Source organism: Anarrhichthys ocellatus, unplaced genomic scaffold (genome assembly GCF_004355925.1).
Source record: "Anarrhichthys ocellatus isolate YVR2014 unplaced genomic scaffold, GSC_Weel_1.0 scaffold187, whole genome shotgun sequence".
NCBI classification, from domain to species: Eukaryota; Metazoa; Chordata; class Actinopteri; order Perciformes; family Anarhichadidae; genus Anarrhichthys; species Anarrhichthys ocellatus.
In genome coordinates, this window is record NW_022280217.1 from 24,178 (window position 1) to 42,288 (window position 18,111).

Sequence of the window (18,111 nt, forward strand, 5' to 3'; positions counted from 1 at the left end):
ACACTAGTTCTGATACTGATTTTAAAGATGTGTGCTGAAACATTGACTATATTTGTTCGTGCTTATTTATTTTGACAAATGAAACTCCAACAAGACCAAAACCATTTGTTGTACCAGGCTGTAAACATGTTTATTTCTACTGTATTATAAGAAGTCTATGGGGATTAACTCGCTTCTGGAGCCAGTTTTCTCATGTGGCCCTCTGCAGAAACTGCAGTTTGTGGCACTTCCACGTTGACGTCATTCCTCAGTAGCAGAGATTTATCCCAATAGAATGCATACTGCATGCGACAGTACGTACTTTGTAAGGGCAGCTGCAGTATGAACTAACAGTGAAAGGAAAAGAACTTGACTATTTACTGAATGCGTATTCTGCCTTACTATTACAGTTCAAAAGTAACTTACCAGCGCCCCCACAGGTTAAGAACTAGTTACTTCACATCACAATGACATGTTGGTTGTCTAATGCACAAAATGGCTGACTGGTTCCATCTACACAGTTCTAATCAGCTGGATGTTATTGGCTGCTTACATTTAAATATTTACATTAATAACTCTGGATTTAGAGGCCCAGAGGTTCAAGAAAAAAAGATGAATAAATGAATGATACTCATGTTGGTTTTCCCACTCCCTTTATTATATTTTTTGGGGTTTTCTTTTGCTCATAGTAATAACATAATAATAGTACAACAGCATGTCTTCGTGTAATTACAGTCACAGTTAGAAGTGAAACTCATTTCATTCGTAGTAACTTCGATCTCTTAGTTATGTTCACATTCACAACAGTATGTTCCTTCCACTTGTTCTCCAAACTTTCCTTCTTTTCATTTCATGTCACTAAAACACAGATTGTGTTTCTGCATCCACTAGTTATCATTCAGGCTGTGTACATTTAAAGAAGGCAATTAACATAATGTTAAAGAAGTGATGATATATATTTTAAAGTACCAAGAAGTAGTGCACACAGTCAATAAAACCCTTAAACCCATCTTTGATTAGTTTCTTGACTCTATTGTTCTATCATTTATTTCACTAAAGATTATGTTAAATTTCTAAATCTCATAATAATTTGCAAGAATCATTGGATTTCTGAAGAATGAATAAATGCCGTCATCTCAGGTGATCAAATGAAGATTATATCTGCCAGCATTGTTTCACAGCAGCGATAACTTCAAACATTTGTTCAGAAGCAGTGAGATTTCAGGTTCCTTGTTGGACGAAGCTTAGGTCAGGAATCAGCTGAGAAGACAAGCAGAAAAAACTGATGAGTCATGATTTATACTTTGTCTCTTATGGAGGTTAAATACCAAATATCTAAGAGTCAGACATCCATTAACCTTCCTGATCACATTCCTGCTCCTGAGAGGACGAATCCTTTGAGCTTTCCTCTAGCGCCACCCCCAGGACTAACTTATATCATTTGACTGTTGAGGAGTTTAGTTGATGATTAAATAACATTTAATTCATAAAGTACTAGATCATGTGGTTTGTGTGTATGAAACATGACGGTCACTGTACACCATGTCAAGAACCCCGTAGCAGCCTGCAGACTATGAGACTAAATTCATTGTTGTGTTGATGGCTATCAATGTTAATTAAAACCAGATGAGCTTCATACGTACCATGTCATAGGTCCAAAGGGGAGCTGTCTTTAATTACTCCAGGCCATAGTGATAAGGGCTGGGTTTCCATCAGTACGGTTAGACCTGGAAGATCTGCGCTTCCTTTTACTGACTATGCCGCAGGTCTGTAAGACACGGAGGATGGTCAGGGGTTAGACTGCAGACAGTGTCGGCTTTATGGAGGTCAACACTTCAGCTTTTTGTGGCAAAAAATATTACAGTATCCCTTTAATTATATTATTAAAAGTATACATTCTGTTCTTAAACCTGCAGAATTCCTTCTTTCAAGACAAAGAAACATTTCTGAATCATCTTTTGAACAGATGATCAAAGTTAAAAGGTGGTTGAAATATTCTTTCTATTTATATTCTGAGCAGGTTAAACTGTGCAACACTTTATAAAGAACGCAGCTCCACCTCAGCCAACTATAACAAAGCTGCTCACATATTAATGCATCAGTGATAATCCTTAGATTAGACTCCAATAGATGCATAAAACCATGAAAGGAACCATACAGCAGAATGACTAATTGGTAAAGCAGCATTTTCTCCTCTCCTGCTTACCGGAGCACAGACTTTGTTCTGTTTTGCGCACAGCTCCAGTTTGCAGTGCAGGTAGACTTCAGGGTTTTGCCCAGAGAACTCGAACATGTTGAAAGAGAAGAAGTTGGAGGTTCCCAGTCCGTTTCCCTCCACCTTCACCGTCTGGTCAGCTGGGTTCGGGCATCTGCTCAGAAACAGGGAAACAGACACGATGAGTTCATCAGCAGCTGATTCTTACAGCCGCAGACAAAGAGTTCTTTCTCACCCTTCACTGACGAGGTCGTATCGCAGACTGCCATTGGGGGATGGCTGGTTGGTTGCCCAGCAGGAGTCGGTCACTATGGCCACCATGTTGTCGTCCAGCCCCTCCGTCTTCAGCTCCACCCAGACCTTCTGGTTCAGCTGGATGTCAGTGCTCGGCCCGACAAGGTTAATGCGGCCGGCGTCGGTGTAGGCGCTCATCATCAGTGTAGTTCCAAACTCCAGATACAATCTGCAGCACCACAGAGCTGCAGAGCACACACACACACACACACACACACACACACACACACTTCAGCTGTGTCAAACTACAACAAGCTGCACATCAACAAGCAGGTGAAGCTCAGCCGCCCTCCACACACCTGTCTTTGATCCTGAAGAACATACTCTTGATGTCTGGCTTCGTGTAGAGGCAGGAGAAGTCGATCTGTATTTGGTCTTTGCGGGTGATGACTCCGTTCTCTGAGCTGTTCCTCATCATGATGGTGTTCTTGGAGAGGATTTGGATGTTGTTCATCTGGATTGAGACAGAAACACAAGGCATTGTCTCTCCTCTTACATCAATCAGACAGAAAACTTGTTCAGCTGTTTACTCTTGTTGAGAGCAACAAACTAGAGGAGGGAACCCACCGAAACCTCGGTCCCACAGGTGTTGCTGCTGTCGAAGCTGAATGTCACCATGTGGGTCTGGTTGTCCATGTGGCCTTTGCAGTTGGGGTCATTGAGGTGAAGGACGGAGTAGTCGATGCCTTTGTCCTGCAGCAGACATCCAGCCAGACTAATGTTGGCAGAGTTCTCCGTGCAGACTGTCGGCTCACCTGGACACCCAACAGCACAATCACGTAAAATATAAACACTTCAATAAGGATTGATTTGTAGTAGAGGTGTTCAATAACTAAGAGCTAGTTTGATTTGATCCATCATGGAGGCAGAGACATGTCCAGTCTTTAATCAAACACTATCAAATATGTTTTTCTGCTTCAGTGACCAAAGCACAAACAGGCCTCTTCCAGAATCAGTTGGCATGTTTCAGATGTATCAGCAGGTGCAGGACTTGGCGTAGGTCTCCATAAACTGGCAGTTGAGACCGTCCACCGCCGGGTATTTGCACAAAGTGTCTTTGCAGGCAGCTACGTAGGGCTCTGGGTCGGTGTGGTTGTGACAAGCAGTGAAGGGTGGCTGCCTCAGGAGATCACAGCTGATGGAACCGTGCAGAGAGGAAGAATGAGTGTTATGAGTGTTTACCTTCCACAACCATCCCTGGTCACATGACAGTGTCGTGGCACATATAAATCTATATGCAGATGACTCGGTGCTGTTTGAAGGGTGAAGGGAGTGTTTAGTGTTTAGATGGGTCACTTCTTACTGTTCAGCGGACCGGTTGCAGTTGATCGTACCGTCGACGATGTCGTTGTGCTGAATGTCGCAGCTAGGGGGCGACAAACAGCACATTACATTAGAAACCGACTGGACATGAATAACAAATGTATTAATATCAGTCAGTGCATTAAGTTAAGACTAAGTCGTACCCATCCTCAATGTTCTTCTCATCATTCAGGGTGGTGGTCTGGCTCTGATTAGTGGGGTTTCCACACAAACCCTCTACAGCTTGCATTGGTCCTGTTTGATGTCAGGAGACAATTGGAGACAAATCAATGAACTTTGACCCCAATAAACACAGCTTTCATTCTGAAACTCAGTCCAGATAGGATCTAGGGTTCTGTACCTGACACATGGGCGGTGTTGCCATCAAAAAAGACTGTCATGTTGGAGGAAGGTATCTTGGCAGTAACTCCAGTCTGGTCCTTGGAGAGCTCCACACCGTGAAGCAGCTGAGTCGTGGTGTTGAGATTCAGTGTTTGGTCTCCGACCTACATCACAGCAGATAGGAAACGTGAAGGAAACACTGGTCCTGATCCTGGTTCCATATCAGTAAATATGATCAAATAGATCCTGAGATAAAACACTGATTACTTTGTATGCCACCTTTTCATTGGAGGAGTAACAACTGTACACAAATACTGAATTCATTCTACAAAGCTTTACTGGAGTATTTCTATTTGATGCTGCTTCATACTTCAACCACCACATCTACAGAAAGTGTCTCTGAACACATCAACACAAAGTAACTCCTGGCTTGTAATGATCATCAGATTGATCAAAGGACCCCATGAACATTGTTTTTAGATGGATTGTGGCAGCTCACCCGAACTCTTCCGCCTTGTTCCAGATACATTGTTACACCTGACTGATTATCAAGTGGTCCAAAAATGACACGTCTTTACGGCGACGCTCACGGAAACCTGCATCGAGCTCAAAACCAGAGCTTCCTTGAGGCTTCATCAGAGCGTAGTCACAGCGATCCTGGACAGAGTGGACTCTGCTGTGGAAATCGATGACAGTGGACCCAGTCACAGTGCACACCACGGTGGGTTTATAACACCTGATGAGATGGAAAGAGACCATTTAACTGTCTTTTCATCTCTAAAGGCAGAATCCAAAGACACAAAGATGTTTCATCCTTTGAAGATGAAGTTTCTTATACATTTGAGGAATATAAATTGTGACATCAAATTAAAAGAGTACTCCACCAATAACTCATAAAGATCAGTTTATTAAAGGGGAGTACCACTCCACCTGTGAAAACACTACGAGAACAACTCTAATAACTCTGAGATAATGAATAAGTCTAAAATAATAAATATCGATGTGTATGGAATAATGTTTACAGGGTTGCATTGTGGGAAATGTAGGATCCAGGGACTTTGAAGTGTGACTACTCGGGGAGAGCCAGGATATCTCTGCAGCTTTGATCTTGATCTCATCCAGAAAGTATTCAGAGGTTTCAAGTCTCTTTCAGTCCACGTAGTACACTTCATTTAAATCAGTCAGTGAAACATTTATTCAGACGTTATCACAAATATAAAGGGAACATATTTACGTGTTGTTGCTGAGGCAAACCTCCAAGGGTCCACATGAACTGACATTAGTGAGGACTGCAGACGGACTACAGACTGTAATGGAGCAGTTTTCTGGGATTTTGAAGATACTTGAACCGATTGCAAAAGGGACATCTGGGAGGTGAAAGGAGGTTCATGAAATTAGTTTGATATCAACTTTAAGAGATGGAAATAACAGCAATTTTAAGATATCACATTTTTTAGAAGATCCCTGAAGAGTCCCAGTCCCTTTTCTTTGGGAACTGCATAATCTGCCTACCTGAGACTCTGCATGAGCTTAACTCCTTGAAAACTCCGCTGGTTATTTGACTGTTAGTAAATGACCATGAATCCACAGTTGAGTTACCGACCGTTGCAGTCACATTCTAGAAAAAGGTTAAACACAAATAAAAGTTCAAACTTTATGACTGAGTGACTGTGTAGAACCTGAAATCTACGTTTCTTATGGTTTTGTTCAACTTTAGGACATTTCAGTGGGACAGTGAGAGCAGTGGTGACCTCAGCATCACATGACCAGAAGTCAACCTTTCACCTCCCAGACTGGCAGGTTGAATCTGGGGCGGGGGGTCAAAGTCTAAAAGCAGCACCTGCCCACCCATAATTAATAAAGATCATTACTTCTAACCAGCCCTGCTCATGATGCTCCAGGTTGTTCCTCCCATAAATCATCACTCATGTTGGATGGAGAAACCCAGAGCAGGGTGATTTGGAGTAACGGCCTGCCTGATCTGAACCCAAGTGGGTCTTTGTTGTTGGACTCTACTAGTCACGGATTGGCCATGTTGTGTCTGTGCCGCTGTGTGCCGTCGTAAAACCATCCTACGGCTGTGGCAGCGCTCGTTTAAATGTGCCCTGCACAAAAGCTGGAAATATGGAACTGAGCGGCCGGTCACAGGTCATGTGATGTTTGCCAGAAATAATCAAAGAAGTCTCTTCACTCCGATCACGGCTTGAATGGTGGAGACAGCCTCCGACTCTCAGAAGGCGCGGAACGTTCTGTCCACGTTCACATATCAATCAATCCTCCTCGACACTGAGCTGCTGTTGGTCCTGAGGGCGTTTCAGGTGCAGTTATATAATGTGTGCATTTTAAACGCCACAGATTCCTTCCACACTGTACGAGCAAAGCAGAGTGTTGTGTTCATAACTCTTTATAATCATTTTTAATTATTTTTAAAACTTGATCTATCATTTTCCTGTATCATGTATCCATTATTAATTCCATTCATTTAGTTTATCTGATCATATATTTATTAATTCTCTGTTTAGTAGTTTAGTTATTTAGTTAATCTGATAAATATTTCATTAATACAAACCTGATCATTTGATTTGTGTGTGTATAAAATAATAGGTCCCTGTGCACAATGACGAGAACGCCGTAGCAAGATTTCATTGATTGATATCAAATTTTGAAGTTTTCCTTAATTTTTCCAAAATCGTGTTGCTTCCTGAAGTGAAGCTTAAGTGAACTTCTATTAGTTAAACTAATAGTGTCTCATGGTATAAGCCAGGGGTCGGCAACCTGCGGCTCAGGAGCCGCATGCGGCTCTTCAGCCTCTCTGTTGCGGCTCCCTGATAAAAATATTTCATTAATAAAGAACTTGATCATTTGATTTGTGTGTGTATAAAACAATAGGTCCCTGTACATCATATTTAGCACCGCTATAGAAAGATTGACAGCATATACTCATCGTTCCTGGCCTTCTGTCGGCCATCTTGGTTTTGACAAATTTGTGTTGCATGATGCACAACTCTGCCATCAGAACCCATGACCATATATGAAAGAGCTTCTGAACAGCTGTCCGCTGTAGTGACACACATGACGTTTAAGGATCATACAACAAGAGAGTCAAGTAGTGCACAATGAATAAGAAGGAGTTCAGGTCTTGTTGGTGAGTTTACAGTATTTTCCACCAGATGGCGCTGTGGATTACAATGCTACACACAAGGTACTGTACTACATCTCAGAGGTACATATTGTACTTTATACTGTACTACATCTCAGAGGTACATATAGTACTTCATACTGTACTACATCTCAGAGGTACATATTGTACTTTATACTGTACTACATCTCAGACGTACATATAGTAATTTATACTGTACTACATCTCAGAGCTACATATTATACTTTATACTGTACTACACCTCAGAGGTACATGTTGTACTTTATACTGTACTACATCTCAGAGGTAACTGAGGTGTAGTACATAACATCAATAACATGTGTTCAGCTTAAAGAAGTGGATCTTAATTCATCTGTTCTTAAAGATTCAAACTCGTCTTCCATCACATCACCTCAGCTGTGTCTGTGTGATCGTGACTCTTAAGTCTGTCCTCACGTGTCCATCAAGGTTTTCAGAAATCCGCTTTGACCAGATTCTCTCTGAGGGAGCAGCTTTATATCCTGAGGGCTTCAGGTGCACCAGAGATCCTTTTCTTATGCAAACGTTTCTGCCTCAGGGGATCAGAGAAAAGAGTGAATTACAAATATCACTCACAATGATCCCGAAGATAATGTGATTGTACCGGTGTTCTTCTCTCACTCTGTCAAACAGGTTCTCTTTCTACTGGTGTCTGGCTCCTCTGATGTCGGACTGTATAAAAGGTTTGCAAATTCTTACAAAGGGCAGTGAGTCAGGAAGAGGGAACTCCTTCCAGGGTGATTCTTCATGACGGCTGAGACCCTGACACCCAAACTGCACATCTGTTTTAAAGAAAAGCATGTTTGTAGATTTAGATTCATTTGAGAACTTGTGGATTTCCTGGTTTATTTCATCACTTGTTTCTCAAACGATATCAATAATTCATTCGGTCTCCAGTTACGTCCATGACGTCAAGAACTACAAGCTAATCAAATGTTAGTGGCTGTGTCTCATTCTCTGCAACAGTTATTGGATTTAATGCTGTGGTGGATTATTCACCAGAATCCACCAGAATCAAGAAAATCATTTGTTTGCCCCCCCCCCCCCCCCCCTTAATATGTGTCCCTACCAATGTTGAAAACAAACAACCCCCCTTTTGAATTTTAATATTATTTTTACAAATATAACTTGATCAATCTTCATCCTCCACATGTGCAGGCTGCATCTCTTCTTCATGGACAGACATGAGAATGAGACTTAAATGTCACTACCGTCCACATGCTTCTCTGCAAAGCAGATGTTTGTTCTTTACAATATTCTTTAGTTCTAGAAAAGGAGCAAAGTCTTCATTTCATTGTTGGTTTAGTTCCTCTGTGATTGAGTCTCCGTGGCGTCTCTGTGGAAGTCACGTGATGCGTCTCCGTGGTCGACTGATGTGGATCCAGCTGCTGATTACGGGAGATAACGAGCGCGTTGTGAAACCAGAACAAAGGCGTCTCTCATTGGTCGGGACGGAGCCGGAAAGATGTTTGTGTGAAACATCCGTCAAACTCCGAATGAACCAGACAGAAATAATAAGAATGAATAACCTGAACATCGGACAAAACAAACAGCAGCTTTATGAACAAACAATAAACAAAAAGACTTCACGTGACAGTTGTTTTTATTGTTTCTTTGTTCACATTCATCTGCTGACGACATTCAGAATCAAAACGTTTCTTTCTGATTGAAGGAGAAATGATTTTATATTTTATTTTACTCCAAATTAAACTTGTCATTAGATGACTGAGTGAAAACAATGTAGATAATTAAGCATTAAATTAAATCTGATAACAGAAATGATATTTCTACAATAACGATTACATAAAAGGAGACAGACGTGTGTTTAGTTTATTAGTTAACAGAAACTAGCAGCACGACTTCCTCGAGTGAACAACCTGGAGATCTGACTGATTGAGAGGAAATCTATTTATCAGATGTTAAACTTTAAAGGTTTGTTGTTTGTTCAAACCCACAAAACTTTATCTTCAATTATTCTGGAACAGAAACAAACTCCTTATTTAGGGTTAAATAAGAGAACAATAGTCGATCTGCATCTCTAGACATTGTATTCTAAATCTAGTTCACTCTGCTGTTTATAAAACCTGATCTTTCATCTTCCAGCTTCAACTCACATTTAAGATTGAAATTGTCTGAAACTCTTTGTTAATCATTGCGCCCATCCTCCCCCTCACTAGGGGGAGGATGGGCGCAGGTCCCAGTTTTCCGTCTGCAGACACAAACAGGAAGTCAGCAGCAGCGTTCCCGCCGCCAGGTGAAGAACTCCCGCCGTCCAGCCGCAGAACAGAGCGTCCCCGAACTCCCAGCGCGGCACCACCTCCGGCACCGACTCGTCGAAGAACCGCAGGACTGCGAGGTGGGCGACGTACGAGACCGGGACGAGCCCCAGGATCCCGGCCGCCAGACACAGCGTCCCGCCCGCCGCCTTCAAGGCCCACTTGAGCCGGCGGTCCTCCGGCGGGTCGTGGCAGAGGTTCACCAGGTCCACGCCGGGGACAGCCAGCAGGAGTCCGAGCAGCCCGGCAGCCAGCGTCACGCACATGAGGATCCGGGCCAGCTTGATGTCCGGCGGCAGACCGAGGAGGCCGTCGTAGGGCCGGCACTCCAGCGCCCCGAGGTCCTGAACCACGCAGGTCTCCCAAAGGCCCAGCTCGTAGGTCTCTGTGGGGAGCAGGTCGGTGGAGAGGGTGAGCCAGGTGGACATCAGGGTGGTGGCAAGCGAGCAGAGCCAGGCCCCCCCACAGACCAAGACCCCCGACAGCTCCAGAGCTTGAATGCTTGGGTCCATGATGGTCTCAGGGTGTCAGGGTCTCGTGTGGGTCCCAGTCCTTTCCTTGCCGGGCCATTATTCTTTCCGGGGAATATCCTGATCGGGCTGCCAGCAGAAGGAGTGAACATTCACCAGTCTGAGAGGAGAGTTGTGTCCCAGCCCCCACCCCCCTTCCTCCCTCAGTCAGACGGGAGAAGGTGATTGGCCGACACTGGAAACAACAGCATCATTGAGCCGCCTGCGCACAGGATGTTATCAATGCACACATCTTTGTTTGAAGTCTATGGCATCGCTCGCACTCATTCCCTGCTTTGTGTTAGGGAACCCCCCCCTGCAGGGAGACATTGATTTTTGATTTTTGGGTTATACCAATAAATTGAATGGTCTCAGTCACCGACCCTCCCGCTGCTTTCATACATCTTATTTTTCCTGCAACAGAAACATCAGACAGCCAGGTGCATGCTGGGTAGCGGAGTAGCCTTAGCTGGGTTAGCTTAGCATCTCTCTGGAGCAGTTTGTGGTCATCTGCTGCTCTTAAACCCAACGATTCATTTCCAGATGTTGATGAATGTTTTCTGTCATATGACATGAGTGATAAACATAAATATAGTGTATACATATATATAATGTGTATATATATGTATATATATATATACATATATATACACTAAATGCTGACTACATTTGACATAATACATATTGGAAGATACGAACTGTGCCAGAAATACCAGGATGTTCTGACCCACAATGCTTTGCACTGCAGGTGTTTGAGCAAGAGGGTCAAAGGTCAAGAGGTATGTCCCAGTATAATGCATCCAACAGAACTATTATTGTTGTAGCTTGACCATTAAAAACCTTTTTAAATATATCTAAACCATTTTAATTCTGCATTGTACTTCATTACTTATTCAATTTAATGTTTGTAGAAATGTGTTTTTTATTCTTCTTGATGAAACATTCAGGCTCATTACAGAACATAATAAATATTAAATCACAGACGAATGAATTCAGTCAGTTCGATGAAAACTTTAAACAAATACAACACTGTTTGTAATAAACATTTTATTACTGTTAAAATAACTTAAGTTAATATTCTGATATGAAACATATTTACAATTTTCAGAATATTAAAGGACAGAATAATGTTTTCCAGCAGCAATGGAACGCATCATCTCTTCAAAATAAACCTTCTTCAGACACGACGGATTCTCTGCGAGTTCATTTACACAAAGTTTGTGTGTGTAGGTGTGTATGTTTAGGTGTGTGTGTGTAGGTGTGTATGTTTAGGTGTGTGTGTGTAGGTGTGTATGTTTAGGTGTGTGTGTGTAGGTGTGTATGTTTAGGTGTGTGTGTTTAGGTGTGTGTGTGTGTAAACAAGTGAGAGGAGCTGCGTCACTAGAGTGGATTTAAAGGAACAGTCGATGATTATGATGATGGGGGGGGGGGTCAGGACTGAACCATCTCCAGTTTGGTTTCTGTAGACGACGTTTCCACGATCTCTCCCGACATAAACAACTCCTGAAACAAAGAACAAACTTGTATTTCCAGTGAAGACTTCCTGTCGAGTGCTTGTCCTTCCATATGTGACTCTTACTTTGAAGGATGACACTAACGGCTTCCTGTAACTGTTGATTTGAATTGTGTGGGTTTGGGTTTTCACAATAAGACGTCAATAAGAGTGGAAATGCGTTCACTGACCTGATCGTAGATCACTTTAACGATGAGCGAGCAGCTCGGACACGTCGCCGCCACCTCCCCGTTCTCCAGGTCCTCCTTTTAAAAACACACCGGATATAGAAGTTGTAACTTCCTATCTTCTAAAATACCGTAAAGAAGATAAAATACTTCTCATTTTGTGTTAAATCCTTGTTCCACGTGAACATAATACATCCGGCTTCTTAATCAAATACTTTGAAACACATAATGTGCTATTTCAGAAGAAGTTTCACAAAACATGAACCAAACTCCATTAAAAAAAGTCTTAAATTTGACATCTTGTCCTGAAGTCTTCTGGCAACTTTGTGGTCCAACATCACGTAACAGTTGTAATATATGAATACAAATGATCATCAAATGAATGCCGACTTAATCACAACACTTTGTTTACTGGTGGAAGCTATGACGTATGTTCTATGCACGTAAAGAAGTCAATGAAGCCGAAGAAACGTTAAAATACGTGATTTTATGAATGCAGTCTGGCGTTCAGTAAAGCTAGCTGTTAGCCTTCCGTTAGCTCTTCTTACTTTAGTAATGGCGAACTTGTCCCCACAGGGACACGGGAAGTAATACGTCTCCGTGTCCTCGTCATACTCAAAGTCCTCGATCTCTACTTCGTCGTGAAAAACCGACATTTTATTTAAAACCAGAGAAAAGAATCTCCTCTCTCGTGTGTCGCCTCAACAGCCGTTACGGCGTCGCGACGTGATGACGTACGTGATCTTCTTCTGTGGGGTTTAATGGCGGACTGCTGCCGCCTACCGGACCGGAAGTGTAACGTCTGAGGAATATCTTGGCCGATCAGGGTGCAGTTTGTGCCCCCGACCACTGGGTGGTGCTGTGGACCAATGGTGGTTCTCCAGAGGGTCCACTGCCTCCTCTCAGGAGGTTCAAAGGCTTCTTCATGAGATTTATTCATCCTCAAAGTTTAAGACGTTGTTGGTGGTTCACCAGGAGTTCTTGAAGAGGTTTAAAGGTTCTGAGGAGGGTCCAGAGATTATTTTACTGGTTCTTCTGAAGAATCAAAGGGCCCTTGGTGAAGTTGAACAGATCCAGGTTCTTGTGGATGTTCCAGAGGACCTGAGAAGAGGTTCTAAAGGGTTTTTGAAGGGTTTATTAAATGTATTGAGGTTTAAGATGATTCTTGTGGATTTTCCAGAGGTCCTGATAGGGGGTTCTAAATATTCTTTAAAAGATCTAAAGGGTTCTTGAAGAGATTTTAACTTGATTGAGGTTTAAGGTGGTTCTTGTCGATTTTCCAGAGGACCTGAGAGGGGGTTCTAAAGGGTTCTTGAAGAGATTTCAACTTGAATGAGGTTTGAGATGGTTCTTGTGGATGTTCCACAGGTCCTGAGAGGGTGTTTTAAATATTCTTTAGAAGGTCTAAAGGGTTCTTGAAGAGATATTTAACTGGAACAAGGTTTAAGTTGGTTCTTGTGGATTTTCTAGGGGACCTGAGAGGAGGTTCTAAAGGGTTCTTGAAGAGACTTCAACTTGAATGAGGTTGAAGATGTTCTTTGGGAGGTTCCAGATCCAGAAGTACTTGAGGAAGTTGTGGTAGTTTTTTGGGTCTTTGAGGCGGTTTTGGGATCTCTCTCTCACAACGATTCATTCTGAAGTTTGGATGTTTCACAGGTTCTTGATCAGGTTCAAGGGGTCCATCAGGGTTCTTCAGAGGGTTTGAAGGGTTCTCAAGGAGATTTTGGAGCTCTGTGAAGGAGATTCCAGTGTTTTTTCATCATACTTCCGACACCCACTCATTAGGTGACCGCTCAAATTAATTTTCAGTAGATCCGTCACAGACGAAGACCCATAAACCCGTCGTCACACTGTCCTCGCTGAAGATGTACCGCAGAACAAAGGAGCAGTGTGTTCCTCGAGGTCCCCCGGAGCTGTTTGTGCGGAGGTCAGATTAAGCAGTCAAGACAAGTCTCTGCATTGTCGGGACGATGCGGCAGAGTGTATGTCCCGGAGGAACAACGGAACATCAAGTCATTTTTGTTGTGACGTTTTTCCTCCAAAGTTCAGAAAGAAGAAACACGAGACGTGTTATTAATGATCCGGGTCGAGTCTGGAACCAGGACCAAGACAGAAGACTGGTGTTCAGACGAGAGAATAAACGAAGCCAGAGAGTCGTTATTATTGTTATTATTGAAGCTGTAACAGTTCAGACTGTTTAATCTGAGTCATTAGAGGTTTAAATTGTCTGTTGGGCCAAAAACACCTTTTTGTTTTTGCTCCTTTTGTTCTTTTATGAAATATTATTTTAGGAGAATGAAAAAAATAAAAGGTCACACCTGCACACACCTGGTGTTGATGTTGGCTTTTCAGTGTGTGTGTGTGTGTGTGTGTGTGTGTGTGTGTGTGTGTTTGTGTGTGTGGCAGAACGGAACGCTTTCACTAAGTTTGTTAGTTTTTCTTCCGTCTCTCATTGAAATTAAATGTTTCTTTCTGCTTTTATTGTCTTAACAAATGTGCTTTTTCATTTTCTTTGGTCCCAGATGATCAAACGACAGAAAGTACAGGTTTGTCTGCAGGTTCCTGTGGTCTTTAAAGACAATTTAATGAGGTATCAGAACATCTGATGGGTGTTTCCAGAGTCACGCTTTCTTCTGGGGGCCTTTGAGAGAGTTTCAGAGTTGAAAACTCTTCAAGAACCCTTTTTAGACCCTCTAAAGAATATTTAGACCCTTCCTCTCAGTACCTCTAGACCATCCACAAGAACCATCCATTCAAGTTGAAAACTCTTCAAGGTTCTTGGAAGTGGGGTCTTTGAGAAGGTTCCAGTTTTCCAGTAGGTTTCTGAGGTCTTTGAGAAAGTCCAAAGGTTCTTGAAGAGGTGCAGAAGTAGGTTCCAGACATTCTCAACTGAGCTCTATGGTTCAAGAGTAGGTTCCTGTGGGATCTGCAGTGTCCAAGGTGCCTTGGAAGAGGTTCCAGGGGTTCTTGTGATAGCCCTCAGAACTTTTTAGAAAGTTTGAGAGGTTCTTAAAGAGCTTCTAGGGGTGCTGAAGGAAGTTACAAAGGTTGGGGGAAAAGGTCCTTTAGATAGTTTCCAGAGGTGCTGAAGGAGATTTGAGAGATCCTTGGGTGGTCCCCCCAACTCTATGTAGACATTATATGTATGAGTCTTTGGGTTCTGTGGGGCCTTTAAAGTGGGTTCCAGGATCCATTTGGGAGGTTCTCGGAGGACGGTCCATAGGTCACTCAGGAGATATCCGAGTCTGAAGAGGTTAGACAAGGTTCAAAGTGTTCTTGAGGACATTTAATGGGCTCTTGGGGGTTGGTTCCAGAGGGCTCTTGGAGGCGTTCCAAAGTAGTGCACGTTGTAAGTGCCACAGTCCTGAGGTGTACAGGCCTGGATATGTACAAAGTGCAGTTAATAGCCATGAGAAAACTTTATCGGCATACCAGTGACCTGCGTGAATAAACAGCCTCCACTCCTCCCCTTAAACCCTGAATAAATACAGGTTCTAAAACACTGGTACTCACTCACAAGCACGAGTATATAATAAATATTATATATATATACACAAATACACAGACCTACGACCTGGCCGTGCACCCACAGACATTCCTGGTAAATCACTGCTCTCAATGTACGGATGTAAATGTACATCAACATCTAGAGCAGCTGAGTGATTATCTGAGCAGAGTAGCAAATAAAGGTGGAACTCTGAGAACATCGACGGGGAACCTCGGAACCTCCTCCTCCTCCTCCTCCTCCTCTTGTATTTCCGTAATCAGGTGGAGTTGCGCATGTGGAGAGAATAAGACTATTTCCACAGAGGGAAGAGGAGGAAGAGGAGCGCGTGGTGCAGATCAGCCTGATCAATAGAGAGGAGCTGCGGGGGGGTCTCGTGCCGAATGCCCGCGCCTTTAATTGGACACAAGCGTCTGGTCTTTGGTCCTCAGAGAGACAAGGTCTCAGTGTCTCTGACAGCTGCTGCTGGAGGAACCGACTGATGACGATGATGATGATGAAGGATCTTCTCCGGCTCCACGCGCCCCACCGGCCGGTCTGACGATGAGAGGCCCCGGCGCTCGACACGCGGCTCGGATCGAGAATAACCCGGGATAATAACAATAATAATAACAATAATAATAATATTAATAACAACAATAACAACAATACAGACAGATAGACTCCTTGTTTAAAGAAGAGCAGACATCCAGCAGCCCGACAGGTCAGAGACATTTCATATTCATAACTTTGACTTCAGATGGAATCATGAAATGTATTTTTTATATTTATACCTTATAGTATTACTACTGTAGTACTGTGGTACTAGTAACAGTACAAGACGCAGTATCGATCTGTGTCAAAGCTTTATTTTACATTGTTTACAAATACTTTCTGTTAAAAACATCAAATGTTTCGAAGAGAGAGACATTTAAATATATGTAACTATATGTAAATATATTTATGATTAGCAGACTGAAATGACAACAAAATACAGAATCATTCTTATTTTAAAAACAGGAACTCCTGAAGCTGCAAAGCAAATTAATTCCACTTAAAAACTCAATCAATCAATCAATGAGCGCGCGCTCCCTCAGGTCCGCAGTGATGCTGCTGTCGCTCGTCCTCGTGCTGCTGCTGGTCGCGGGACGCTGCAGCCGGCTGGAGGTGAAGACCAGGACCGAGACCAGGACCAGGACCGAGACCAGGACCAGAACCGAGACCAGGACCAGCGGGGACGGAGTGAGGAGGCTGGAGAGAGAGAGCAGGTCCCAGCAGGGACTGGGTCAGTACTACGAGTACTACTACTACTAATACTGCTATTACTACTACTACTACTAGTACTACTACTGCTACTACTACTACTGCTATTACTACTACTACTACTACTAGTACTACTACTACTACTACTAGTACTACTACTGCTACTACTACTACTGCTATTACTACTACTACTACTACACGTCTGATTCTAACATCTCTGTTAATCAAACCGTTCAGTCACAATCAGTTAGTAAATGTACTACTACAGTGTAGAAATACTCGTCCTGCTTTCAAGTAAAATTAGCACCAGAATACCACCACAGGTACTTATCAGGCAGAAAACACTTTTACTTTTTATACTTTAAGTACATTTTCCAGATACTTTTACTTCAGTAACATTTTTAAAGCAGGACTTAAAGTACCTGGAACATGTACTTAAAGTATTACAAGTAGAAGAAAACAGTTTTCTGCCTCATGAGTACTTTAATGTTGATACTTTAAAGTTTATTTTGATGCCAATACTTTTGTACTTTTACTTGATTGCAGGAGTATTTTTTAAAAAGTATCTGAAAACTTCCTCCATCACGTGTGAATGAACCCGGAGCTCTTTCTAAAGATATTAATAACTTTTACAGGAGAAACAAACACAGAAGAAGAACTCCACTTGAACTCATTTACAGTCGGGTCCATTAGACTCTTCATCGTGTTGACATCATCACTCTTCTTCTTCTTCTGCTGTTTTTTTACCGCACAAGACGTCCAGAAAACCGTCGTCACAGATGAAATATTGAGATGAACTCTGCAGCTTTTGATCCAGAAGATGAAAGTAACTGTTGATGTTGGTACTGTGTGTTTCAGAGGGTCATCCCAGAGACCCCCGACACAAGGAGGCCTTCATCAAACACCTGACAGGTGAGCGCACCTGAGGCACTGTTCCTCTTTCAGCGTATTCTATCTTAACGTCGTTGGACGCATTCATTTTGGTTTATTGTTCTGTGTTATTTGATTGTAATAACTTAGCCGTCCACTTGGTGCTAATGAGTTTAAATTCAGATGCTAATGAGATGCTACATCACAGCCTTCTGTCCAATCAGAGAGCAGCATTTCTGACACGTGTTCCTCTGTCCTCAGGTCCTCTCTCCTTCAACCCAAAGTGTAGGAAGCATTTCTACAGACTTTACCACAACACCAGAGACTGTACAACACCTGAGTGTGAGCGCACACGCACACACACACGCACACACTCTCTGTTATCAGTCAGTAATCATGTCACAACAGCAGCAGCTCTTGTGATCTTAAATCATGCGTTCAGCGCTGTGTTTATTTTAGAGAGTGTGTGTGTGAACAGAAATATGTTTCAGTGTGTGTGTGTGTGTGTGTGTGTACGTGTTCGTGCAGGACTTCTTCCGTTAAACGGTTAAAACAGAAACAAACTGAATTTCATTTCTCGGCTCTTAGTTCGTGTTGCAGCAGAAACTAACGAAGTACTTTTACTAGAGTTATGTACTTAGTGATGGATGAGGTATTCAGATTCTTTATTCAAGTAAAAGTACTAATACCACACTGTAATACTACTGTGTCACAGTAAA

The 18,111-nt window shown here is 42.6% G+C and overlaps 2 protein-coding genes and 1 pseudogene across 2 annotated transcripts; all 3 read right to left on the bottom strand.

Annotated features, from left to right (window-relative positions):
• Positions 1-1,651: 1,651 nt before the first annotated feature.
• LOC116400642 (pancreatic secretory granule membrane major glycoprotein GP2-like) lies at positions 1,652-5,658 on the bottom strand (annotated as a pseudogene).
• A 3,245-nt stretch (positions 5,659-8,903) lies between these two features.
• LOC116400651 (putative claudin-24) lies at positions 8,904-10,180 on the bottom strand. The gene has a single exon (XM_031878577.1). The coding sequence runs from the start codon at positions 10,096-10,098 to the stop codon at positions 9,484-9,486; it is 615 nt and encodes a 204-aa protein (XP_031734437.1). The 5' UTR covers positions 10,099-10,180; the 3' UTR covers positions 8,904-9,483.
• Positions 10,181-11,381: 1,201 nt separating this feature from the next.
• dph3 (diphthamide biosynthesis 3) lies at positions 11,382-12,498 on the bottom strand. Its single transcript, XM_031878576.1, has 3 exons — positions 12,324-12,498; positions 11,779-11,853; positions 11,382-11,598 (listed from the first exon to the last, which is right to left on the bottom strand). The coding sequence occupies exons 1-3, from the start codon at positions 12,429-12,431 to the stop codon at positions 11,527-11,529; spliced, it is 255 nt and encodes an 84-aa protein (XP_031734436.1). The 5' UTR covers positions 12,432-12,498; the 3' UTR covers positions 11,382-11,526.
• Positions 12,499-18,111: the final 5,613 nt, after the last annotated feature.

Excerpts from the sequence above, each read along its gene's own strand:
- LOC116400651 (XM_031878577.1), bottom strand. The coding sequence starts at position 10,098 with ATGGACCCAAGCATTCAAGCTCTGGAGCTGTCGGGGGTCTTGGTCTGT.
- dph3 (XM_031878576.1), bottom strand. The coding sequence starts at position 12,431 with ATGTCGGTTTTTCACGACGAAGTAGAGATCGAGGACTTTGAGTATGAC. Across the intron at positions 11,854-12,323 it reads ACAAGTTCGCCATTACTAAA|GAGGACCTGGAGAACGGGGA; the intron begins GTAAGAAGAGCT and ends TGTTTTTAAAAG. Across the intron at positions 11,599-11,778 it reads TTAAAGTGATCTACGATCAG|GAGTTGTTTATGTCGGGAGA; the intron begins GTCAGTGAACGC and ends TCTTTGTTTCAG.